The 27,381-nt window shown below is 31.0% G+C and overlaps 1 protein-coding gene across 2 annotated transcripts in view; it reads left to right on the top strand.

Annotated features, from left to right (window-relative positions):
• LOC129949599 (transcription factor SPT20 homolog) overlaps window positions 1–27,381 on the top strand; it is a 56,828-nt gene that overhangs the window by 17,888 nt on the left and 11,559 nt on the right. For both annotated transcript variants that reach the window (XM_056061154.1, XM_056061155.1), the window contains exon 3: window positions 18,848–18,954. In XM_056061154.1, coding sequence (XP_055917129.1) covers window positions 18,848–18,954 — 107 coding nt within the window. The remainder of the gene's footprint in view (window positions 1–18,847; window positions 18,955–27,381) is intronic.

Raw genomic sequence — 27,381 nt, 5'->3', positions numbered from 1 at the left:
AAAAAACAGGGGTAATGAAGAGATTCATTAATATCAAACCACAATATCGATAAGAGTGCTTGATGCCAAACTCTCTCCAAAACGATGTAAGATTTTGTTCCACTATTCGGTGAGATTAACCTTTAGATCACCAGTGGACCTATTGCTTCGAAATCCACACTGTTGGTTATTAAGAAGCTTTCGTTCTTTAAGATATTTCTTTTGCTGGAAATTCCATGTTTCCATTAACTTGGAAAGAAAGGAACCTAAGTGCAGTTGGACAATTATTAGAGGGAAAGGAAGCTTCGCCTTTTTTAGAGACAAGCTTGACAAATGCTGTTTTCCATCCACTCAAAAAGAGTGGTTTCTGTTAAAAACGGTACAACATTTCTATTTAAGCTTCGAAAGCAGTATTAGACAGGAGTAAGCAAGGGTTAACCTCTTGAAGGATTTTGATTTAAATCACAAATAAATCAATTTATTTAACCTAATATACAGTTGCTCAAAAAAGAAAGCGGACACCTTATGTTTTCGTCGTTAAAAAAAAAAGAAATGGTGTGGCGCAACAGTCCGTTGTGAACCAGGGCCTAGTGACTTACAACTCTCAACCATTCCTGTGTGCGAGTACTGTTGTCAGGAATGGAAGGGACCTACAATTTTAGGCCGAATCCGAACGGCTAATTTGAGAAAGCACTTTTTTATGACAAGAATTACTCTTGAAGGATTTGTCAATTCCGCGCAGGGATTGAACCCAAGACCCCTTGCATGACAGTCCAACGCACTAACCATCATGCTACGGGTACTTTAAAAAATATTTCATAAAAATTATGTCCAAAGGTGTTCAAATTGATATGTTCTCAAAGGTTTTTGACCTTGCATTTCAAATGCATGAAAAAAATGTTAATTCCATTCAAAACTAAAATAATTTAATTTTTTTATTCCAAATACCTCGATTTTGATCCCAAAAAAGAAATCGGACACTTGGCAGCACTGCACTTTCTTTATATTTTAACGGAACTAAATGAACATTTTAGTATGCCGTTACTTTTTTGTTATGTCAGGCGAAACGAAAATATACTTAATTTTAAAACGGAAGTCAAGATGGAAAGACAACGTGGTTACACATCAATAGAAGTGCGAAAACTTGTGATTAAACATTTTGAAGAAGGAAAATCGGTTTGTGATATAGCAGAAATTGTAAAAAAAAGTCCCTCTACTGTAGGGGACATTATAAAAAGGTATAAAAAAAAACAAATTCTGTTGAAAATTCCTCAAAATCTGGAAGACTAAAAAATTAAGTGTTGCCGATGAGCGTTGGATTGTTAAGCAAGTGCAGAAGTTTCCTCTTATAAGTGCACCAAAGTTTACTGCTGAGGTAAAACAATATTCAAAGAAGGATGTCAATCCGGAAACCGTAAAAATAGTTTTACAAAAAAGCAATTTCCATGGAAGAGTTGCCCGGAGGAAGCCGTTTATTAGCCAGCAAAGTAGAGATTTTTCCTTCTGGAAATGTGTTTTGTTCTCAGACGAGAGTAAATTTAATTTATTCCAATGTGATGGACAAACATTTGTATGGAGAAAACCAAGTGAAGAGCTCAGGGAAAGAAACCTGTGAAAAATGAAGGAGGCTCAGTTATGGTTTGGGGTTGTATGTCCGCTCCTGGTCCAGGAAATCTTGTGTTTATAAACGGAACTATGGTCCAATATAAATATATTCAGATTTTGAAAGACAATTTAAACCAGAGTGTGCAAAAATTTTGAATCAGAGATAAATATTGGTTTTACCAAGACAACGACCCCAAGCACAAGGCTCAAAACACACGCTTGTGGCTCCTTTATAATTGTTGCAGTGTGCTTGGAACCCCTCCTAAGTCTCCAGACTTAAATATGATAGAGCACCTGTGGAGCTATTTGGAAAACCAGCTGAAAAACTACACCATTTCAAGCAAACTGACCTAGAACTGGCTCTAAAATGTGAATGGGACAAAATTCTAGCTTTTTTTTTTTTTAATCTAAGATTTTAAGAAACCGTTCCTACGAATACATTTTCGTTTGTTATATTTTATGAACCTTAAATAAGAAATATTTGAAATACATAAACCCTGTTTCGTTAAGTTTGTGTTAGATTGTTTATTTGCGGTTTTAAGTGGAAAATTAAAGCTGTCCGCTTTTTTTGAGCAACTGTAACGCAAAAATGACGAAAACCTGGAATTTGACACTTAAGTAACTTCATGAGCAAACTCCATCAAACCGGACTTGCATGTTATTTACAAATTGACAATATTTTGAGTTGTGTAACAATCTTCAAATAGCCTTGAAAAAATATTTGTGAAGATTCTAATAATATCACAAGTATAAAAACAAAATCATTTTGATGCCACTCCTTATCACTTTTAGTCGTACTTAATTTATTTCAAGGGCTTAAATAATATGTACCGAAGTACTTGAAGATGTTGAGGGCTTGTTTTGCTATAGTATGATAATGTAACACAAAAAACCCACGGAAGAGTAACACGCGTTTAAGTTGTATACCAAACAAACTGATCACGCCTAATAAGTACCTATACCTAAGTTCAATTTTCACCTTTTTTTCATATTTAAAATTAAGAACTTTATTTACACGTTTAAAGTTTTATATAAACACCACTTCTTTTAATAGATTTTAATTAGCTTTTTTATTAAAAAGGTATTTGGCTTTTGCTTTATGATGTTTAAGTCATATTTTTATAGGAATGAAGTTTTATCAAACTTCTTAAAACATATCTTTGTATTTATGTTTCAATAAAAAAAAAGCAAACATTATAGGCCGTTGACATACAGAGAAAGAAAAAAGTATCTAAAAAATTCCAGATAATAATAAAGGCACGTTTTAGATTTTCCTAGCAATTTAAAGTCAATCACTTAAGTGTGCTTGACTTTAATAGAAACTTAGAACTTACCTGGAATTATCAAGACATTCATAGCTCAAGCATTAATTGCATGATTCATGTGAAAATATTTTTACCCGCCATTAAAAAATGCAAACCAAAACAGACTTTCTTGTTAATTAAATAATAATGTTAGAACTTATAATATCAATTTTTGTATGGATTTATAATTTATAAATTATTTCAGAAACTAGATTTGAAAACAGATTTTAGTATTAATTAAATTCTGTTTTAAGTGGCAACACCTGGATATTTATAAATGTTTAAGTTTATACTGCACAACAATTATTTTAACAGTTATTATTATCACATTATCGTGTAGAAAAATATACGCTTTAAATTATTTAAGGAAATCTCATTTTACAGATATGGAAATACAGTGCGGTTCATATTTATAACCCACTTTAAAAAAAAAGTGAATTTTTGTGTCTTTTATAAACAATTAAAAAAAATGTATAGGGAATATAAGTAATGGTCATGGCAGTTTATAAAACTAAATGAAAAACGGAAACTAATAATATATTTGAGAACCTTCTGCAAAAATCAAGTCAAAAACACTTAATTTCATCGATTTAATTAAGTTATCCAAAAGTTCTATCTCGATTTTAAAGCATTCCTCACGAAGAGCGTGTTTAAGCTCTGATACCGTCTCATATGTCTTTCCTTTCGCGTATATTCTTCTGACAAGCACTAAGGATATTTATAACCAATAATGGTTATCTGCTAAAAAATGTACCAAACTGCGTCGAAGAACTTGAATATAATCTACTATTCGTTTTCGATGAAGTGAATTGCATTTCTAGACACCCCTGGGATGAGAAAGCACCCCATATTTCGCCTATGGAAATATTTCGGTTCCTTCCGTAAGTCACGCCAATAAGAGTGTACACCATCAATTCAAACTTTTCTCATCAGAAAAAATAACCTTTAAACAGCATATTTAGGACTTTTTTTTCTTCCTGATTGTGTCACAGTATCATAACTTTCTGGAATTTAAAAAAATTAGTAATAACCCGACCACCTTCTGCTAGTTCTCCTCGAAATTGCACTGATACTCACATTCTCTTCATTTAGAGCGAACATTTTACCTTTTTCGACACCAGATAGTACCTTACCGCGCGGCATATTTTGAAAATTCAAATATAACGGATTTTTTTTTGTGAGAAAAATCAAGCAAGAAATTGTGGTACTATCGATCAATCGAAGACTACAAACGATTTCACTTGTAAATTTTCCCTTTGTTATTTAGAGTATTTGTCAATTTTATTGGAGGTTGTATCTTAAAATGGCAAAGTGGTTTTTAATTTTGATACGCACTGTATATAAATCGCCAGTTTTTATGTTGTTAATTTACAGAAACAGATACATGTAAATGTGTCATACACTTTAAAAATTAATAAAAGAAACTTATTAACTTTAAAAGAGTTTTAAACGCTATAAAAAGTTAATTCAATATGTTTTTTTTTGTCTAAAGTATCCCGCAAGTAAATTTTCTTTCCAAGTAAAGTTCCTTAAAATTTCAAACTTTCAGTAAATCATATTAGATTTTCTTGCCACCATTGATATTTCAAGATCTCCCTTAATATTTTAAGATTTCCCTTGACATTTCAAGACCTCACTTAATTTTTCAAGATATCTCTTGACATTTCAAGACCTTCATTAATATTTTTAGACCTCCCTAGAATCTCCAGGCCTGTCCTTGATATTTCAAAACCTCACTTGATTTTCTATTCAAATCTGCAGACCTGCCTTGATATTTCAGGACTCATCTAGATATTTCAAGACCTTCCTTGATATTTTCCTTCTCTTAATATTTCAAGATATTATATTAATAGCTTGGTCCCCTATTACACTTTGACTCACGACTCACTACTCACTTTTGAATTTCCTTATAAATTTGTATTCGATGAGCCAAATGCTATTACATGTTGGCTAGTGCCACATGCCTCAAATTTGACAATAAGGCTCGTTTCACACTACACGATTTTGACCGTACGGCAAAAAACCGGACGGCGACATTTTGTTAGATGCGCGAAGAAGAGCATATACGCTTTCATATTATAAGGTCACGGCTAATCGCCGGCTCCACCCCTCCGTGTAGCAGACGTCTACTGCCACTACAGTATACGGCAGCCGGACGGCTCGACAAGTTTAGTAGCGTACGTGACGATAGGATGTTTTTATATCATACGATTTTATTCGTGCGGCAGAGTTCAATCAGCAACTTCAAGACACGATTACTTGTGAATAACTATTTACTAAACCTGTGAAAAAGTGTACAAAGCACAGGAATCCTGCATATATGGTGTTTTACCGTACGGTTAAAACCGTATAATGCGTAATTAGCCATTGATCCGGCTTATGCCGTCCGTTTTTTTGCCGTACGATCAAAACCGTGTAGTGTTAAACGAGCCTTATTGTTTGTTTTGTTTTGAATGCTCCTCCTCGTCGGCTTTAATTTTTCCATAGTTTTTAAAGTTGAGTAAAATTTATAAAACAAAATGAATAGGATGTTGGGAATGGATTCCGAAAATTTATTAAAGCTCTTGAAGTTACACACTTTTCTAGTTTTCAAACAAATTTGATGTTGTTTATCCTAGAAACAAGAAAATCGAATGAAAAAGAACAGATTAAAATGAATATGAGAAAAAAGAAACGTCAAAGTGAGTCTACTAAAAATTTGCCCGAGACTCAACGGACATTTTTTTGGCATCTCATTTTGTCACATCTGCTTCCTTTTTCGCACTCATGTGAGTCGTAAGTCGTGAGGCATCGTGTAAAAGCAGACTTTATTTGTTTTATACATAAGTCAATAACTGACTTACAAATTACGTTTTTTAATCATAAATCTTGGGAATTAAAGTCAAGCGTGTGTAAAATATAAGTAGTACAAGAATTGAAGCCGAACAACCACCTGCAACGCTTAATTTTTAATAAATGGGCTCTTAAGAAATTTTTCGAAGATCCATTTTTCAATCAAAAAATTGTTTGTTCGAAATCGAAGAACTTGACTTGCATAACATGTACTTTGAACAAAAAATTGCCACATGTCATACAGCATGGGGTAACAATGGACTAATTGCGATTTATGGCTGAATCACAAACACGCTCCAGCTTCGGCTTCGTCTGCGTTACGGTGGGCCTGCTTCGAGGTTGCTTGAGTGACATTTCTATTATTTCATCCGTCCAAAGAGCAAGTAGTTTGTTTTTTGACTTTTTTTTACGGCTGTTGAGCAGATAATTGAACTAGAGCTTCCGTTTGGAGTCACATTATGTTACATAACGTTTTTTCCTCACGATTGTCACACGAAACGTTAGGTCGAAGCTCCATTGTGATAGCATGCATTGAATTCTTATGGCTGAACTCGTAAACGTCAGGTGAAGCCGAAGCTGAAGCGTGTTTGTGATTCAGCCATTAAAGACTCTAGACTATTTTTGTGGAGTTAGTTTAATGATCAGTAGTACCCGTGGCGTGATGGTTAGTGTGATGGACCGTCATGCTGGAGGTCTTAAGTTCAATCCTTGCCTCTGCCACCGATAGTTTTCTCACGGGTATTGCCTCTTGCGAAAGATTGCGTTCTGCGTTCGGTAGGTCCCCCTGAAATGAAATTGTTGATAGTTGTAAGTCACTAGGCATTAGTTCTCTACGGATTGCTGCGCCACCTATATTTTTTATTCATGTTAAAGGTCGTTTATTTAATTTCCGAAAGCTCTTAAAAACTTTCTTGTTACCTATAATACATTTCCAACTTATGACTGACTGATAAAAAGTTAGAAAGGCAACACCGCGCTTAAGTTGCTTTTTCCAAAATCTAGAGTACAACAAAACATCGTATATAGTTTCTCTACAAAACGTGCCTTAAATCTTCCTACCTGCGTAATTGTAACTTACTTATCATTTAACTACTTATTTTTTTCTTTTGTAAAATAAAGCAATATACATTTATATTGTTTACAAACCTTACCTATTTAACAAATAAAAATACTTCTAATAATATAATTTTATTGAGACAAAGGGGCGTGTAATGGGGTGTGTTTTTTTTCAGCGTGCTTATGAAATCATTTTCCGGCTTTTATAAAGATATCACATACCTACGAGTAATGCCTATAAATGTATAAAACTTATTTTTACTGATAACTTAGTCCTATCTTCAAGCAATTAGGTATATTTCCATGGATTTATACACCCTTGACTGATAAAAAATATAATATGACAATTTAGTTTCATATAAGAATGTATAGTCATCATTTGGTTATAGGAAGTGAAGGTGAGACGTGAGACTTAAATAAGAAAATACAGATAACCGTTGTTGTTTTTGAAAAAACAGACAAATATGCCGAGTATTCCTTTTGACAGTTCAAATAGGCGCCATTTTGCACTTCAACAATTATTATTATTTACTTTAGGGTATAATATGTTTTGTTGGTAGATAATTGCATTTTATGTGTGTATCATGTATATTTATAAATATAAAGTCTTAGTACCTATCTACTTACTGTTTTAAGTAAACTCTTTAAATAAAACTTTTAATTCAAAACAAGCAAAATGATAAGATACAGATAATTGAATATATTTAGAGTATAGTGAAACACACATGTGTTACGTCAAAAGCTTCTTCTTATCGCAAAGAATTTTCAAAATGAAACATTTTGTTATTAAAAACAACTTAAAGCACGTAGCTTTGTGAAAACAATATTTTATATTACTCTAGAAGTATGCTTGGAACTCTCAACGTATACTAACATACTAGCAATTATGACATCTTCAATTAGATTTAATTAATACTTGTATAGTTAAAAGACTTGTTCAAGACTTTCTGGAGAAATGTGTTTATATTTATTTTATACATAAGATCCTGCAGTACCAGTTAAAAAAAGGCCAAAAAAGCAGCGTCTATCGATGGGAAAAAGTTTCTATTTTTTTCAATCCCTTGCCACTGCATTTATAACTTTATAAATGCAGTTAAATAATAAGGTTCCTGAAATGATTCGGTGTTTACATAAATAAAATTGAATTCTTATGGTGCCTTATCATTGTTCGGGACTTTTAAATGTGCAAAAAAAGAGAATACAAAATATTTAAATCACCTGAGTGAGATAGAGACAGCATAGACAAAAATGCAGAATACTCTCAAAATGCAGATTATAGGAAGTGCCATAATGAAGACGATGAAAACAAACATTTCGTGGAATCACTTTTCACACATTCCATTTTTTTGGCATTCATCTCATTCTGTACTTTTCCTCATAATTGCATATCAAGAGACATGTAAATCCATCTTTACTAAATTCACTCTATTTAACTTCCTATAAAATACTATAACTTTTTGAATGTAGGTACAATGTACAATATACAATAGTTAAAAGAAAATCGGAAAACAAAAACGCAGAATACTTCAAAAATGCATATTATAGGAAGTGCCATAATGAAGATGATGAAAACAAACATTTCGTGAAATCACTTTTCACACATTTCATTTTTTTTGGCATACATATCGTTCTTTACTTTTCTTCATAATTGCAGATCAAGAGACATGTAAATCCGTCATTACTATATTCATTCTATTCAACTTCCTATAAACTACTATAACTTTTTGAATGTAGGTAAAATGGTGCCATAACAAACTTATAAAGGAAATTAATCAAAAGCTATAAAATAGTTTAAAAAAAATCGGAAAATAAAAATGGCTATAATTAGCTACTCAATCATTTTTCAATAGTCTTAAAATGATACTCAAAAGGGACATTTAATTCTTTATGTATTAAAAACCAATTGAAATTCGGAACCAATTGAAAGTATGAAAAAGTGTAAAAATAAGAAATTTTGATGAAACTCTTGAAAAAAGTTCAGTAAAACGTAAAAAATGTCACAAATAAACAACATTTAATAATGAAAAAAATGTAAAGCTTGTAAAATTGTGGCAACACTGATGCAGACACAGATGCTATAATAAGAATGAACTTGTTAGTTTTCACTATAATCTTGACTTCAGCATTTCCCATAATGCAGAAATGCATATATTTGGTTTTTTGTCTCTATTTCACAAAAATTAGTTTTATAGTTAGCATCTTTTTTGTCAGAAAATGTATATCAACCATAATTCAATTATAGCTTAAGATTTTGTATTAGAACAGAATTAAGATATAATAACAAGGTATATCTTTCAAAAAATGCATAAATAAATAAAAGACATTACCTATAAAATATATTTGAACAGTAATTCGCCATAAACAAAACTGATGAGTAAATTACTTCGTTCCACTGTCTTTATAACCGAAGACATATCTTGGACATCAATCAATCATTTATATTACCTAAAAAATTTAAAAATAATTAATTATTTGATGAATGACGTCTTTTATAAATTATTGTCAATTGCTTGAAAATAAGAAAACAATTGGATTGAAATTCAGAACATTTCATGCAGAAACATATTTATTTGGATTTGGATTATAGATTGCAGCTCATGCGCAAGGTGCTTAATAGAATTGACGAAATGTACCCATACCTTAATTCGCAAACCTAGGGCATGTTTGTTATTTTGTTCTCTACAAAAAATGTTGTTAATTGTTGTGTCAAAAAAATGTCTTTTTACGAATTGTTGTAATTTGTAAGAATCATTTATTAACGACAATTGTTTGAAATCAATCTACTAATGTCAATAATATTAGTTTATTGTAAAATGAAAATTTGGTGTTTTATTTTTATAACAAATGACTTCCAAGCAAAAAAAAGAACAATTGACAGTTCTACACTTTCAACTAAGCATTAGTTAACATTAGTCTCGTTAAATGAAGCAAATGGCAACATAAACAACCTTTCGAAATATTTTATATGTATAGTTACATAATGTCTTGTCAAACGTGAAAGAGAATCATTTTTAAAATAAAATTTCTAATAGAATTTCTAATAGTTTCGTTAAAAATACCTGGCTACGTTCTGTAATTATCAGCTAGCAAAACAAATATTGAATATTAACGAAACTGAAAAAGATACAGAATGTAAAATCGCGTGGTGTTTTCTGGAAAAGCAAGTTGAATAAACCCAACAATTAAGGATATTTTGATTTCATAGACTTGTGTACGGTTTTCTTTGAGATGTTTTTTTAAATGGCTCATAATTTCCATTACAAAAAATGGAATTATATACCCTTCAACAACAAATTCATATTGTAAAAATTCATTACCGACATTGTGAAATTTGCCCAAAAACAAATGTGTGTTTTGACAGATCTAGATCAAAAATAAATTGATTTATTTTGCCCATGGAAAACCCCATTGGTGCATACTGCCCTTAAAATGACAAACAACTGTTAAAATGAAAGTATGTTAAAATAAGTATGATCGATTCCTATCAATGCTAATTTCAACATTTCTGACAACTATTGCAAGTGTCAAGGTTAAACATTTGTAATGGCTGAATCACAAACTCGCTTTAGCTTCGGCTTCATGACATTTCTATTATTTCATCCCTCCAAAGAGCAAATATTTTGTTTCTTGAATTTTTTTACAAAGCAAAGGTTTAGATAATTGAACTAGAGCTTCCTTTTGGAGTCACATTACGTTACATTACGTTCTTTTCCTTACGATTGTCAAACGAAACGTGAGGTCGAAGCTCCTTTGTGATAACATGCATTGAATTTCTATGGCTGAACTCGTAAACGTCAGGTGAAGTCGAAGCTGAAGCGTTTTTGTGATTCAGCCATAAATAATTAATCAATCATTGTTTTCTATACTCGTTACCATTAATTATTAGAGAGCTCAAATCAGGCGTTTATCTCTATTCATAGAAAAACATTAAATAGCTTCATATGTACCACAACAATTTTGAACCTTAAATTAAGAACATTTAAAAATATCATATTTCTCATATTTATTTATGTCAAATGTTCGCATTCGCTTCATAAACACAAACCAAAAGAAACTCGACTTGTGCAATTCGATAGACATTCACCAAAATCATGATCAAAAACCTTTGTCCAGACAAAGGTTCATCTTTAATTACGTTTTATATTTTATTCAATGAATTGTCTACTAAGTCAGCAAAATTGTACTCCATACAAAACAATAAAAGCAAATAAAATAAAATTTGTTAAGTAGCAAGTTAAACAAAAAATAAAATGTCATCGAACGTAAAATAAAACAAAGCATAAGAAACCTCCTAAAACATGACATAAACTTCATAAGATCTTGTTTCCGTCAACGAAGTAAATAAATAAGGTATGTTCGTGTTGTTATTCATGGTTCGGTAAAATGCTCAAAAAGATCCATCGCTCTCGTTTCTAAATTCCTTAAACGTTTTGTCAGCACAATTTTGTTCATCTATGAGAACTTAAATGAAAACGTACATAAATTAAATTAAATTTGTCTATCTCTCTGGCAAATAACATAATTGTCGCTGAAATTGGGATTAAATTTACATCCCTTAGAATAAAGTAGTAAGCCGACACCAATTATTAAATCTTAAAACTTCTGTTGAATAAAGATACATGGTTTATCTGTAGACATTGTATTAATATCCATGGCATTTGCAATGCTCTTCAGAGTTGTTCATTCAATCAAGTTATGATGACCCCAGGAAGTTTCGCTGTTACTGACAAATGAAACATAAATACCCACATAGAAATGGATAAAAGAAGACATCATTTATCTAATAAATGGGGAAGACGTCAAAATTGAAACTGGATCAATCTGATTTTAACTGATATTTTCCTAATAAATTTTGGAGATCGCTACTGTGTTCCTACTCGGAGATATAAAGTCATGTCATGGTCGTCACGTCGCAATTGCCTACAAACTAAGAGATTAATCTAAAAAAGAAAGATTTTAATTTGAAAAAAGAATATGCCTAGATTCATTTTACTAGGTTAACTATTTTATTTATTTATTTTAATCAAAGCTTAAGAAGCTTGAAAACAAATAGCACACAATAATTTAGTATTACACTTAAGAAATTTTAGTATGATTCTGTATTATAATAAAAAGTTTTCTTAAAACTATTTAGTAGTTAAAATAAAATGGCTACTTTCATTTTAAGCTAAGTTTGCACCTTCTACAATTGGTAGATCTGTCAGTAAAAAAGATGGTTACAATATCTTACAATCTTTTTATTTTGTACAAATGACTGTCATTCAATGTATCTTTAAATTAATTGTAAATTATTGTGTCTTGTACACACACAATTTATTTCAGCCTCCTTATTCTTATCGTAATTTGAAATGTCTTGCTTTTTTAAACAACTCACAATTCTGTCATTGTTAAACAATTATTTATCAATAAGCTGACAATTAAGTTGTGTATTTACGCGTTTGGTAAAGAATAAATAATAATTTGTTACAATTTATTGATAGTTCTTCATAGTTCTATTTGACAGCGAACTGACAGTAAATTGGCCAGTTTAGGTTTCTAAGATTTCTGAGAATTTCAGATAAATTGACAGAGTAGGAGAATGAAATGTTAACACATGTTCATTCTCACCTACCAATCGAATTGGCTTTACATTTCTTTTTGTCCTCTTTGAATGGTGCGAATGAGAACTCTTGAAAATTGAATTATTAAAATTCTGACAGAGAAGTTGAAGAATATCCAATTAAGATGGGTTGAAAATAAGACTGGTGTATCGAATTCTGTTAAAATTCAACTCCTGAATTTCTGGAGCGTGTGTTGGGGTTATTAAACAAAATGTTTACAGAAGAGAAATTTCCCAGCTACTTTCGTTTGGTTACAATATTTCCTATATTTAAAAAGGGTAATCGGAGTTCACCAGAAAATTATAGAAGCATCTCAGTTCTGAGCTCACTAAGAAAACTGTTTGCACAAATGTTGTACGTTAAGCTTGTGAATTGGATTGAAAGAAATAATTTGATAAGTCGATATCAGGCTGTTTCCGGGCGGAACTTTCAACGATTGATTAAATTTTTGCTCTTACGAGCGTTGCCAGACGTTTTATCGACAAAAAGAAGCCCCTATAGACTTCTTTTGTCGATTTTAAAGCTGCGTTTGATACCGTCAACAGAAGGTCACTTTTATATAAGCTAGCCGTTATTGGATTTAACCAAATTTATTCGGATTTATGAACAACTTTTATTAAACATCTGCAATGGTTTGTAATGGTATATCTATGTCAAAATCCTTTAATACCGAAACAGGTGTTCCACAAGGCTGAAAATAAATTACCGGGAGGCGTTAACTATGGCAATTTATCTTTGAAGGTTTTCCTCTATGCGGATGACCTGGTGGTGTTCTCTGATAACCCAGTGACATTGCAGCTTCAGATAAATAAACTTAAACAATATTGCGACTCGTGGGATCTCAAAATCAACACTTCTAAATCTCAAATTAGGATTTTTAAACCCCAGAACCGTTTAGATAATAATGTACGAAATTGGATATTATATGGTACCACTATTGAAGTTGTCAGCGAGTATAAATATCTTGGTTTTACTATCACTCATAATTTGAACATAAAAAATCATATTAAAGAGAACTTGGTACTAGCCCTAATCAGCTATTAACTCGATGTGGTCACATTTTTTTTGAAGAAGCTACGTCGAAATTTAAGGTCTTTGAAGCTACCGTGAACAGTTGCTTTTGTTATGGGAATCAAGTGTATGGATACCAATTTCTAGAGGATATTGAAGTTATTAAAAGATACTTTTTCAAAAGAATCTTCCGGCTGCCCCGTAGCACGCCTAATTACGCCATATATGTTGAGTCCGGGCTTCCACAAATATATGTTAGAAATTTAAAGGCAAACGTAGACTATCTTATTAAAGTTATGCATAGACCTTATAGTAATCTGCACAAGCAAATCCTGCTTATATCACTCCATTGTAGATATTCCCCTTTTAGAAATTGGTATGCTCTTGCCACAGCACATAATCTAGCAATGAATCTAAATCCAAACAACAAAGAAGAATTGAGAAATACCTTTTACAACTGCATTTCGATAGTTGATGAGGAAATATACAAAAATTATCTCGAAAAGGCTATTGAATCACTATCTAGAGCCGTCCTTATTTAACTTTGGGTGTTAATAATTATTTCTGTGAGGAATTTTCTGCTTCTGATAAAAGTATAATATTCAAAATACGGACGGAAACTCTTGAGCTCAACTACAGGCCACATAGAACGGACTGAGATGCAATTTGTTTACTCTGCATCTCAAACCAAAACGAAGATGTTTACGATTTTTTAGCAACTCGTCCTATTTCACAAGAAATCCGTAGACTTCATTTTGATAAAAGCTTCTTTTCGTAGGAAGAATGTTTACGTGTTTTGAACGGAGAGTATGGTTGGAAATTGCTGGTACGCTAGTCTCCCATGCAAATAATTACAGAAATTATTATTTGAGTCTGTTTTGAAGTATCTACTTAAATAAATAAAAAAAAGTTTTGTTTTAGCTAAACTAATACAATTCTGACATCAAAAGTGAAAAATTTGAATGAGAATTTCTGTAATATCAATTGGTAATATATCTAATTGGTGGATAATTGTCAGACCACAAACTATTTAAAAGTAACTTTAACAAATGATATTAGAATATTTTTACTTAGCTTGAAGCCCGCTTCGACTGATAGTAAACCTGCGCCGATTCGAAACAAGCTTGACCCGATTATGGAAATGGAGTTAAATCGAAATTTGCGACAAAAATATGTGTTGAAATCTTGGTTTATGTCGTTTTCTTCAAAAATTTCGTAAAGCCTCCACATAATTTCAATGGGTCTAAAAACCGAGTCTCGCAAAATTGTTTTTAAGTTACATTTGAACACTGTTTTTCTTTTTTAACTTAAAGTATCAAACTGGCACCATTATGTCACTTTGACAGTTATGAATGCAGAAATAGTTTTGTTTATTATCTGTCTTAAGGACTTTTTTTTACACTTCAGAATTTCAGAAAGTAGTAAGCTTATAGCAAGCGTCAAACTACGTTCAGAACTATTACAGAACAAAAAATAAAATGAGAACGTTTACGAACGATAGTGGAGCACTGGTTCTAAACAATGATTTTAATCCCACCTTATTTAAATTTAAATCTGTCGATGTACAGTTTAAGTTATATAAAATGCTCATTCGACTTAAAGCTTCATTCTTCCCATACTTAGTTCTATGGAAGTCTATATGTATAAAATCAAATGTACGCAGGTGATGAGTTCCGCCTCGATGATTCAAATGTACACAAGAAAGCAAATAAGGTGCATCAACTTCACTATTAATGGGTTGATGAAAAAATATTAAGTCATTATTAACACGCCTTTGATGGAGAGATTGCATTTGAAGAAGTAGAATACGATTTAGGGATGAAGGGAGGCAGATCATAAGGATCATCCCAAGAAAGACCCTTTAGGGTAAAGCGAATGAAATTATGTTGAATTCACTCAATACGTTTTCTATGAATTTCGTAATAGTGAGTCCATACCTGGAAAGCATATGCAAAAGATGATAATTGAAGACGGAGTAACATAGGGATCATTAAACTTATTTGCCCAGCGATGTATAAAACCAAGCATAGAACTTGCTTTATTAACAATAAAATTAATGTGATGTGTAAACTATAAGTTGGAACAGAAATGTTGACTGGCAGAGTTTTTGCTGTGATATACAATAATCAAATACAGTAAAGCTTAGTGAAAGGCTATTTTTCCCACAACAATATTTGAAACTAACAATGTCGGTTTGTAAAAGAATACGATCATGGGTGGACTTAATTAACTTCCCGATTTGTCAAATTGAAAATTTTGACATTTCTCGACGTTTCAAGGTCCCTAGAGTCGAAATAAAAGGTTTTTAGAAAGTTGTCTGTGCATGCGTGTGTACGTAAGTTCGTACGTCCGTACGTTCGCGACGTTTTTTTCAAACTTTTTTTGAAAACTTTGGTTAACCCTAAATTTCTTACGAACCAAAAACGCTAGAGACTTGAATTAAATTTTATATAATAAACTGTAACGTGATACCAAACAAGTATATTGTTTGGAAAAATTCCATTTAACGGTTTTTTTAAAAATCGAAAAAACTAAAAAAAAAAATTGTCACCTCCAAAATTTTAAGACTAAAATATGATTTCATCTCCAAAACAATTTTGTGCAACGAAGTTTAAAATTAACAAAAGTTGGTAAAAAATGATTTTCGACTCAAATATCTTTCCAAAAATTTGAGGTAATAGCTTCTTATTAATTTGTACTTATAAGAAATATTGTTTTCAACATTAGGACAAAGTTTGAAAAAAATCGAATTGACAGTTTTTTAACAAAAAATAAAAACCTAAATGCATAAAAGTTGGTAAAAATTGATTTTCGACTCAAATATCTTTTCAACAATTGTAGGTATTGGCTTCAAACTAATTTTATCTTATAAGAAATATTGTTTTCAACATTCAGTAAAATTTTGAGAAAAATCGCTAAAAAAAATGTAACAAAAGTTGGAAAAAATTGATTTTCGACTTAAATATCTTTTCAAAAATTTGAAATATTGGCTTCAAACTAATTTTATATTATAAGAAATATTGTTTTCAACATTCGATAAAATTTTGAAAAAAATCGTATTGAAAGTTTTTTTTACAAAAAATAAAACTCTAAAAAAAAACAATACTAAAACTTGGTAAAAAATTTACTTTCGACTCAAATAGCTTTTCAAAAATTAAAACTATTGGCTTCAAACTTGTTTTATTTCACAGAAAATATTGTTTTCGATATTCATAATTTTTATATAAAAATCCAACAATCCGTCTTATCATAAAAAAATAAAATCTACAAGACAGACGGCATGGGAAGTTATCAGTGTGGGTCGCATCCCAGCCTCTTTTTATTTTGAAAATCTTTATATTGTCAGCAAAAATGAGAAGTTCACTTGAGCGTACACATAACGATACATCGTTAATAGACAGGATGAACAGAAAAGGGCCAAGATGGGTTTCCTGGGGAACACCAGATTGAGCAACAAAAGGTTCAGAATGACAATTTCTAAATTTTACCTTATAGGAGCTGTTTTCAAGGTATGATTTGATCCAAGCTAAGAAAAATGTTGGAAAACCAAGAGCTTTAAGTTTAAATAAAATCATTCCGTGGTTAAGTTTGTCAAAAGCTTTAGAAAAGTCAGTGTATACGCAGTCAACTTCATAACCTTGTTCTAAAGCGTTTGAGAATGTGAGGAGATTAGTAACGGTTGACCTTTCTTCACAAAACCATGTTGCTGTTCGCAAATGAGATTTTTACTAAAAAATGCTACATTTTCAAAAACAACTTGTTCAAACAATTTAAGAATGCTAGAAAGCTTTGCCTGTAGTTTGTTATATCCGCCTTCTTACCTTTCTTGAAAATTGGTGTTAGAAATGACTTCTAACATATGCTGGGAAATTTGCCTGGTTTTAGAGAAAGTTTGAATAAGAATGTAAGTGGTTTAACTAAAGCATTACTACACTCCTGTAATACTATCGGGGGACATCATTGGAACCGGCTGAACAGTCATCATTCAACGCGGATAAAAGATCAAGGACCGTTCTCTGTATCACAGGTATGTGACCACAGATAGTTTGCGAAAAGGAGTGAAGATTATGAAAATATACTTCATCAACTTCTTCAGGGCTATCAACAAATGACTCACGGAAATTTGTTGCGAAAGTAAAGTTCTTGTAAGTAAAGTTGACTAGAAAAGTATCTGATTTTTCTATCGAAGAGGTTCCCATATCAGTAAAAAAGCTATCATATAACAAATTAGAAAGAGACTGAAATTGGTTAAAGAGTTCAACATAAAAAGAGAAGTTGACTGGAGACAGAGTTTTGAGATACGTTTTCCATGCCTTATTTCTTTTGTTACGCAGTAAACGCAATTCTTTCGTGTACCAAGGATGGCTTAAGTTTTTTTATTTCTTGATTTCTTTAATTCAGGATCTTATAAAAAGTTAAAACTACTTCGTCAATGTTAGAAAATGCTAATGTATCAGCAATTCCAGAAATGGTTAAATCATCAGAGAACTGCTGGAAGCAATCAAAGGAATTACTGTGTTCAGTGATTACTTAAGTCAAAAAAAATGTCCAAAGGGGGATGATATTTATCAATATTAGTAATTCCTGATCTTGATTCTAGAATAAGAGTACTAATAGCGTCAGAAGAAAAGACTAAATCGAAAATTCGATTTTTGAGTTTTTAAAACAGCTTGTTTGCTGTAAGTCAGTAAGCAGGACTTTATCGAGAAGCGATAGTTCCATTTGTGAAGAAGAAGGAGAGGCTTCAAGGCAGGAAGCCATATTCTACATAAACTTATGAAGTCTATGTAGAATCTTACTTAGAAAATTGTTTGTTAGTATAATGGCAAAAATTAAACATTAGGCAGTCGAAAATATTGCTCAGGTTCAGATTCCCTTAAAATTTGATTTCTCTCGTAGCGCATGGAAGTCGATTGAAATTGTTTTTTCATTGTATTTAAGTAACTTCGTCACGTGAGAAAGCTGTCAAATTCCCAGCTAACCATTTTTTAAAAATTATATCTTCCGAAAAATCGATGATCTTAAATCATAAATAAATAAAAACAGGGTAAATTGTTGAATTGACAGATCTAGATCAAAATTAAATTGATTTATGTTACCCGTGGAAAACCTATTACCTAAAACGTCAAAGAATTGGTGACAAATTCTTAAATGTGTTGACTCATGTGGATTAAACAGATTTTGTAGAAATGGAACAAAATGACAATTAAATTATTGACGTTAATTTAACGTCTTCAAAAATGACGATATGAATGGCTTTCCATGATTTTTCCTATATTACCAAACATTTCACCTTTCACTCTAAGTTAAATTAAACTTTTGTGAACTTTTCGACATTTGTAGAATAAAATAAATTATAACATTTGGACTTAAAATTCAGAAATTATGTATGGATATTTTTTATTTTCATTTGTTTCTGGAGCAAAATTGTTTTTAATAATTATCTAATTTTTCTTTTAGTCAAAAACTAACATCGCCAAAATGGAATCACTTCAAGGGAGTTCGATTGCGGTGGAAAGACAAGATACGGTTGAACAATGTTATTTGGAGATGTTGGCATATGCAATGTAAGTTTTTCAAAAAATCATTTAAGCAACTTTTTTAATTAAAAAAACACTAAAACTAAAAATTGTTATGTACATAATATCAGATTTGAACAAATAATGTAATTAATACTTGTAACCATTTTATAGTTCGACTTTTATTTTAATTTTTATACATTTTTTTTTTTGATTATTTTAATTTTTATCAAATAAAACTTTGAATTCAAATAAAAGTATAATGATTCATTGAATTTTCAAACAAATATCTTTAGTGAGGTATTTGATAAGTTATCTGATCTTTCTTAATAGTTCCTTATAGTTTGATAAAGCTAATCTCCGGCATGGCAACCCTTCGTTAAATTACTTTTTAAGACGTTTTTCTGAAAGTAGATATAAAACACAATTATTCCGAGTATGTATCTCTAAAATACGTCAAACTTCAGTTAGTATATTTACCAGTTACCAGTTTAAGGCAGTTACTTTAGTTTCTTGTATTTTGTAGTATGCACTTAACTTTTAAAATATCTTAAACGGAAGCTTATGATAACCCCATTAAATATTTAGATATACGATTTAAATTATAGTTATTATACTTCTATTTAAATACAACACTTAATCAGTAAAATAGATAACCCTTTTTTAAAGGTTTATAATCTAAGAACCTTTAATGACGTACATAAATATATGACCAGACCATTTAAAATAGTAGATTTAAGATTATAATTTGGATCAACTTAAATTGAAATTAAAAATATATTAAATAAAATGACAGATTGGATCGCACGGGATTGACGTTTTAGTTCAAACATCGAACGTGATTGCCTGATTAATTTTAGATCTTAGATTTTTTGCTACTCGTATAACGATTTTTAAATTTTACTGTTATATGAAAACTAGTTTATGAAAAATACACGTGAATGAATAAAATTGGAGCTATTAGCGCCAAATTAAAAAAAAAAAATCAATTGTCTAAGTATTTAGCAACTTACTAATAATTCCAAAATGTATCTACCAAAATGCTTACTCGCTTTTTAAAACTTTTAATTCGGAGCATGTCTTACAAGTGACAGTTTGTAAATAAAAAGATAACAAAACAAAAAGAACAGACCTTTTTATTCGAAATGTCAAAAAACTCAAACAGGGTTAACCAATAAGAAATGTAATTTTAATAGTTAAAAAAGAGTAATTATTAAGAAATTAAATCAGCTATTAAAGGGCCAGTTGTAGCTATCATTGGTTTTCATCAATGACAATTTTGTTTTGATATTGAAAAGTGATTGAGAGTCAAATTTTGTAATGTATGATTGAAAAGAAGCTGATCAATTGTTGATCCAGAATTTGTCTTATAGTACATTTTCAATTTTTAAATAGTGGAATCATTTTCAATAAACAGCTGATTGTCAAATTTCGGAACATAAGCGTTCCATTTTCTTTGTATTCCCATCTGTCAGTTTAACTTTCAATTATGAACTCTAACCTCAAATGTTTAGTTTTTCATTGGTTGTCATCATTGAAAACAAACATTGGCATTTTTTTGACAGGTCTTTTATAGCTATCCTTAAAAATGTCTGTTATTGCAACAATATGTCTTGATTGGAATCCAATGAAAAATTTTTACTGACAGAAATTTGTCATTGGGATTGTGTAAAATTGCAACACCAATCAGTGGAACGATTCGTTTCACTTTTGAACATAAAAGTATCAGCTGTTCAGGAAAATGAATTTCCGTCCGGTAAATTGAAAATACATTTTTAGAGAAAAATAAATGTGCCATTACACTTTTTTTTTCTCAAAAAATTCTTTGCGCGATTTCCAATCGATCAGTTTATAATTTTCATTTCTAATACAAGGGAGATACTGTCAAATATCGATTTAAAATTTTTTCCGGATCGATTTCAATGATAGCTATAATTCGCCCCTAATCAGAAAATGTTTACCGAATGACAGAAATTTTCAATGAATGCTATAAACAAAAAAATCAAATGATTGAATTTAATTATGAAAGCCAATGGTAGCCAGAATTGATTGCTAGTGAATTTTCAAAGACTGATCTGCACATTTGTGGCTGTATGTTTTCGATACCTCCACGAATTTTTTTTTCTTAAATTGAACCTACTTTCGAGCATTAGTATAGAACTTATCTTTCACTTGGTTCAAGAAAGTTGTTAACTTATAAAGTCTCGTGGCATTTGTGATCATCTCGAAATTCCTGTTGCTTGTATGACACAATTTTTGATGTGCATTTTAGCAGATTATTAAATTTTGTAAGTACATTTTTAGTAATGGTGTAGTTTTTACATGTCAAATGTCAAAATATGACAGTTTCAAAATTGACAACTTCCCAAATCGTCGCAATGAAATGTTTTCTTGAACAAAACAACTCTTTAGATTCAGTAATTTGATTTGGATTAACCTAATAACTGAAAAAATGAGAACTTACACATCAACGGTTTTTTTGGCAATATGCCTGAAATAATCTTCTATCTTATCAATCAGGCCTCTAGAACGGTGCAAAAAAAATATTAGTTTAAGTTAAATTGTTTTTCTTTCCCCCTTCTATTATTTTTGTCCAAATAGAAAAAGCAAACATTAAAACAAAAAACATTTGTTTCCCTAATCCCGAACATTATCATAATGTTTCTTTTTTCTTATTATCTTATCGCGTCTTCTATTAACAAAAAATGTTTATTTACAACAAAAAAAAAAACTTTCATTCATCCAATTTCAATGTCGTATTAATCAACTCATTAAGAGTGCTCATAATTTTACTCTTTAGTCAATCTTAAAAATTACAGACCAATTTGTAAATAAATATATCTCGAATCCTTTGAAGTTTCGAACAGACCTCGTCGCGGGCACCAGAGTGCGCTCTATGTTCAGCCGAACAAAATGACAGAACAAAAGAACAGAATGAAATTTGAAAATGGTGTTCAGGTGTGTTTCATTCACAATGCAGAACACTCCGAACAGAACAGTTCTAGTTCAGAGAAAGAAAAGAACATATTTGAAATGAAAATTACTATAATCGGAATATGGATAAACTAATGTCACATAAGTCTTGAGTATTTAAGGTGTCAAGATTAAAAATAAATACAAAGTTACATTTAAGATTGTTAACTTTAAAAGATTTCTGTTTTGACAGTTGCAATTCACTTTCCTTTCAGTGTAGGAACTTCTATCTGATAATATATTATTATTCTAACTCTCTATAGTCCCACCGACTTTATATAGCTACCTACAATTCCTAAGAAGGCAATACATTACCCTAGCCTAGTATAAGAGCAAGTAAAAGTATTTTATTACTGATAAGAGTTAAAGCACTAAAGATGGAATCATACGAAACAAAAAGAAAAAATAAAGAAATACCATATTGTTAATCTTTTTGCACAAATTATATTGTGATACAAAAACAATTTTCACAAAGTTCCCTTTTATAGTCTCGAACTGATATATAGGCTGATTAAATCTCTGTTCTCTTCTAAACTAGTCTAGACTAACTCTTACTTTACTTAAGTTGGCAAGCTTCTAGCTTATTTAGTCTAACACAAGTACTAGAACAGATTTCTAGGTTGTTGCTATATATCTCAAAGTTCAATAGTCTATGGTTATTTTCCTTTCAAAGTGTAAACGAGTAAAAGTTTAAAAAAGAAAACAATACAAAAATAAAAGAAGTGAAAAAACGTTACTTCATAATAAATGATGATCAATTTTTAAATTTTTCTAAAGATCGAATTGTTATCAGCACGCAGCGTAATTTCTTGAAATTGACACTTTGTTTTAAATTTTTCTTTTAATTTAAAAAAAAAATTCTTATAGTATATTTAACTTCGGTGGAATTTTGTGACGTTTGTTGTTAATTAATTTAAGTGATTTTTTAAGTTTCGTTTGATCTTTTTGAAACTTTTTAAAAAACTGAAAGTACTTAAAAAGTATAGAGTGAAACAGTTAAAAACTAACAAAAAAGAAAAGAAAATCAAAAACAATACAAAGATTTATAATAAATCTTTTAACTTATTTAATTTATTTATATTTATTAAACCTTCATACATCTACTACATGGAAAAAATGATAAAATACAGTTTTGTTTTCTGTATTTTAAGACGCAGTCGCTATAAATTAATTCTCAATGGATCTCTGTTGGTAATTGACAAAGAAAAAATATCTTGTGTAGAATTTATTTGAAGTTATATTGAAATATCGTTATTGAAGTTTAAGTTCTTCTAGGTTATTGTTTTTAAAATTTCCCAGGGGATTTTTTCCCTTCCCCAAAAATTCCCTCTACATTTATTAAAAAAGTATTTTTGATCTTTGCTCGTGAATTTAATTTCAAAGTTAATTCACAATAAGTATTCAATTTTCTATTAAAAAATATTGCATATAAACATGGCCCTCCTGTTATATCGGGTAGGCCCCTTTTTCACTTTTTTTTTCATTTTTTTAATTTTCTTAAAAAATTGTAAGGAATGGAGTGTTGAATTGTTTTAATCGAGCGTATCTAATTTTTTGTTCAGTTAACGGCAGAGTTTCATCACATATTTGTATATAAAACCTAATGTACTATAATGTTGGCCTATATGGAACGGTACCTTGTGGCTATGGCGACTTTGACATTGAAGGTTTTATACACAAAGATCTTACAGTCATAAATTCACCTCAATTTAACATAAATTTCACCTCGTCGAAAGTTGTATGTGTGAACAAACCATCAAACTGTTCAAATTGGAGATCTTTTAGAAAACCCAAAATCGAAATCAATGATAATTATATTTCATTAATTTGATGTAAATATAAAAGTCTTTGAAACGAAAAGAAAGTAACAGAGCAGTTTTTAATGTTTTTAGTAAATTAATTTAATTTTAAATCTTCGCGATTGCCTTAAAAAACGACCCAATGCATACGTTACGGAAACGTATGTAAGTGACAGCTTGATTAATTAAACATGTTCTTATCAGAAGTGGCTCATAAGCAACACAGTTACAGGACACAACGCAAAAAGTAGTTGAACTTTTTACTTGTCTCTTTTAACTTTTTGTTGACATCAATTTTCATTAATAGGCATGTTCGCTAACATGGTTTTGATGACGTCTGTTGACAGTTTTGTGACGCCAATTCTGACAGTTTTTTAGTTTGTTTAAATTTAGCAAACGAAAACAAAATATGAAGAAAAGATTGTATCAGTTTTAATAAATGCTCTGAAGATCCTCAATACGCACTGGGTCCAAAAACTGAACAGACCTAGGTTTACCCTCATCATTTTCGTACGTCAATGTCAATAGATTCGATGCCAAAACATATACAACGAATTCTGTGGATCTGGAATGGATATGGAAACTGAAATAATTTTAAAATGACGTTTGCAAAAATTATATTAAAAGAAGAAATGTATGAAGGCTAAAAAAAACAGCTCAAGTAACGGCACTGTCACATTATGCTTCCAAAACTTTACATTTGTTCATCGAACTTTACAATTTATCGATTCAGACTTTCTAGAAAACGTCAAACATTTTTAAAATAACGTGTTTTTTCAATTTTCAAACACACAACAGCAATTTTATTTGCTAACATTTAAAATTAGATTTGTTTGCTATTATTAAATAAATGTTTTTTATTCTTATATTTCTATTTGATAAATAAATAATTACCCATTCATACCTTTCCATTTACGCTGTGCAATTTCTCTAAGAAAATGTGTAGGGGTGTTAAACATCACATTTTACCATAAGGAAACTCATATTTATATTAAATAAACAAAAACAACATTTTAAATTACTATTCAAAACAAGAAAACTAAGCTCTAAAACAACTCCATAATTTCATGTCTCACAAATATTTGGACAAATTGCATTTAGTACTTTGTGGCGTATCCTTTTGATTTAATTACCGCCTCAAGGCGTTGAAGCATCGAAGAAACCTGTTTTGAACAAACTTCAGGGGTATTTTTGTCCATTCTTCTGAATATTTCGAAAAGTCTTTTGAGCGACTCGACGTCCCAATTCATCCCTTATATGCTCAATTGCATTAAGGTCAGGGGACTGTTCAAGTGTTTAAAGCAATTTGGGACAATTATACAACAACCACGATCTTGCTGTGTAGAAGATGAAATTTTCTCTTATTCCAAGCTTACTGACCCTTGGCACCAAATGTTGCTGTAAAATGTTGATGTAGCCCTTTTTGATCCATTTTATCTTCCACAAAGTGTAAGCTTCCAGAACTCGAAATACGTCCTCATACCATGACCGACCCACCTCCATATTTCACAGTTGCCCGTGTATGTTTATGAGAGAATTCCTCATTTGCTTTTCTTCATACAAACATTCTGTCATCTGATCCTTTCAAGTTAAATTTGCTTTGATCTGTGAACGAAACCTATTTTTTGATGTTATAACGTGCATCCGTACACAAACGATACAAATTCAAGAAATGTTAACTTATTCCTTAGTTAAAAGTTCCCTAACAAATTAAAAGCCTTTCATTTCCATTTTTTTCATTTATAAATTGCTTTTTTCGATCTACGCGGCCATTCAGATCTTGTTTTCGCAGTACTCTTCGGACCGTTTTGATGCTCGCTTCCTTATTCCTGGTCTCCTTCAAAAACACCTGTAGAGATTCCGAGGATGAGAAAGGATTTTCCTTCACTTGCCTTGAATTTCCTGCTAGAATTAAAGATCCTACCTTTATTTTTGAAACGTGAAATTATGTAATGAACTGTTGAATGGCTCCGTTAGACAATTTTAGCTATTTCTCGAACTGATTTTCCATCCTGACTATGCGCTATAACCAATTTTCGTATTTCAACAGACGTCTGTTTACCTTTCGGGGCCATTTTTAAAAACTGCATATGAATCGCAATAGAACATTTTCTAAAGCCTATCATAATTTGACGGGAAAATTACTGTTACTGAGCACTCTACAGTGCATCAGTAGAATTGGTCCGATTAATTTTTCATTTTTATTTTCTGTGTCCGATTAGTCTTTAATCTTTTACACCTTCACTCACTCAGCCTTAAAGTTAGTTAAAAGGGACAGTTTAGGACGGCTTCAAGTCCCAAAGTTTTATTTCAGATTTTTTAAAAACGCTTTAAAATACAAAAACAGGGGAAATGTTTGTTTTGACAGATCAAGAATAAATTAATTTATTTTATCCACGAGAAACCCCATAAGTCAATGACAGTTGATAATGGCTAAAACACAAACACGCTTCAGCTTCGGCTTCGCCTGAAGTTTACGAGTTCAACCATAGGAATTCAATGCATGCTATCACAATGGAGCTTCGACCTCACGTTTCGTTTGACAATCGTAAGGAAAAGAACGTAATTTAACGTAATGTGACTCCGAACAGAAGGTCTATTTCAATTATCTGAGCGTTTGCTTTGTCTGACAGCTCAAAAGCTATAAAAAAATGTCAACAAAAAAAAAATTTGCTCTTTAGAGGTATGAAATAATAAAAATGTCATTCAGAGCAACCTCGAAGCAGCTTAACTTTATTACTCTATGATTTATTTATTTTCTGTACAATTCTTTTTGATGGTTTGTGTAAAAAAATATACAAGTCTGGATAGACTTGTAGCTTGCCTAAGAAGTTTTTTTTGTGGACATACCATAAATTTAAAGTAGACGTTTGTGAAGTAAAGTTCCAAGTATGTAAAGTAAAGTAAAATGTACGACACTTGACCAACTGACTAGTTGCTTGCTCAAAATGTACGTTAAATGTCAACACGAATTATTGTACGACGAATTATTTTGAAGAAATCTTTCTAAATAAATTAATGTTGACATATTTTTGACCTATTTTGTGTGTCTCTTCAAATCATAAATGTCAAAATATAACTAACATTTGCCTGTTTGCAGAAATTATGACAATTTCTGAAAAAGTTATCAATTCGGTAAACATATTAAATCTTATCGTATTAGTTATCAATAAGTTAAATGGTCGAAGAAAATATCTTCACTTTAATTTGTCACTATTTTGACCAATTAAAAAATCAAAAGGGCTACTGTTTGTCGAACAATATTTAATAATAAACAAATGTTCGAAGAACTACGGCCCTGAGGAAGGGCGATCCGCCGGAAGTAAATTTCATAAGCCAAAATATCTTTTCTCTTATTTTTTAAATCAAACATTAAAAAAAAAAACTACAAGATTTTAGCCAAAAAAGGAAGCAATTTAAGTCAAGTTTACTAAATTTTCATTACCTAATCTTTACTCGGAGCTGCATAATGGCAACATAAGACACTTTCAAGAATTTGTCTTGGATTTTGTTACAGTAGATTAAAAAACACACATGAGTAGGGGAACACCCCAGGGTGGTGTCCTTTTGCCTCTTCTATGGCTTCTGGTCATGGATACAATTCTCATTAAATTAGAGAGATGTGGAGTGAAGGCGGTAAATATTGAAGTACGGGTTAAGAAGGCCTGTGTTGCCTTCTACGCCTGCAGCAAAACTTTCGACA

Source organism: Eupeodes corollae, chromosome 3 (assembly GCF_945859685.1).
Source record: "Eupeodes corollae chromosome 3, idEupCoro1.1, whole genome shotgun sequence".
NCBI classification, from domain to species: Eukaryota; Metazoa; Arthropoda; class Insecta; order Diptera; family Syrphidae; genus Eupeodes; species Eupeodes corollae.
Note: the sequence above shows the minus strand (reverse complement) of the source record. Positions and strands in the feature narration are given on the sequence as shown.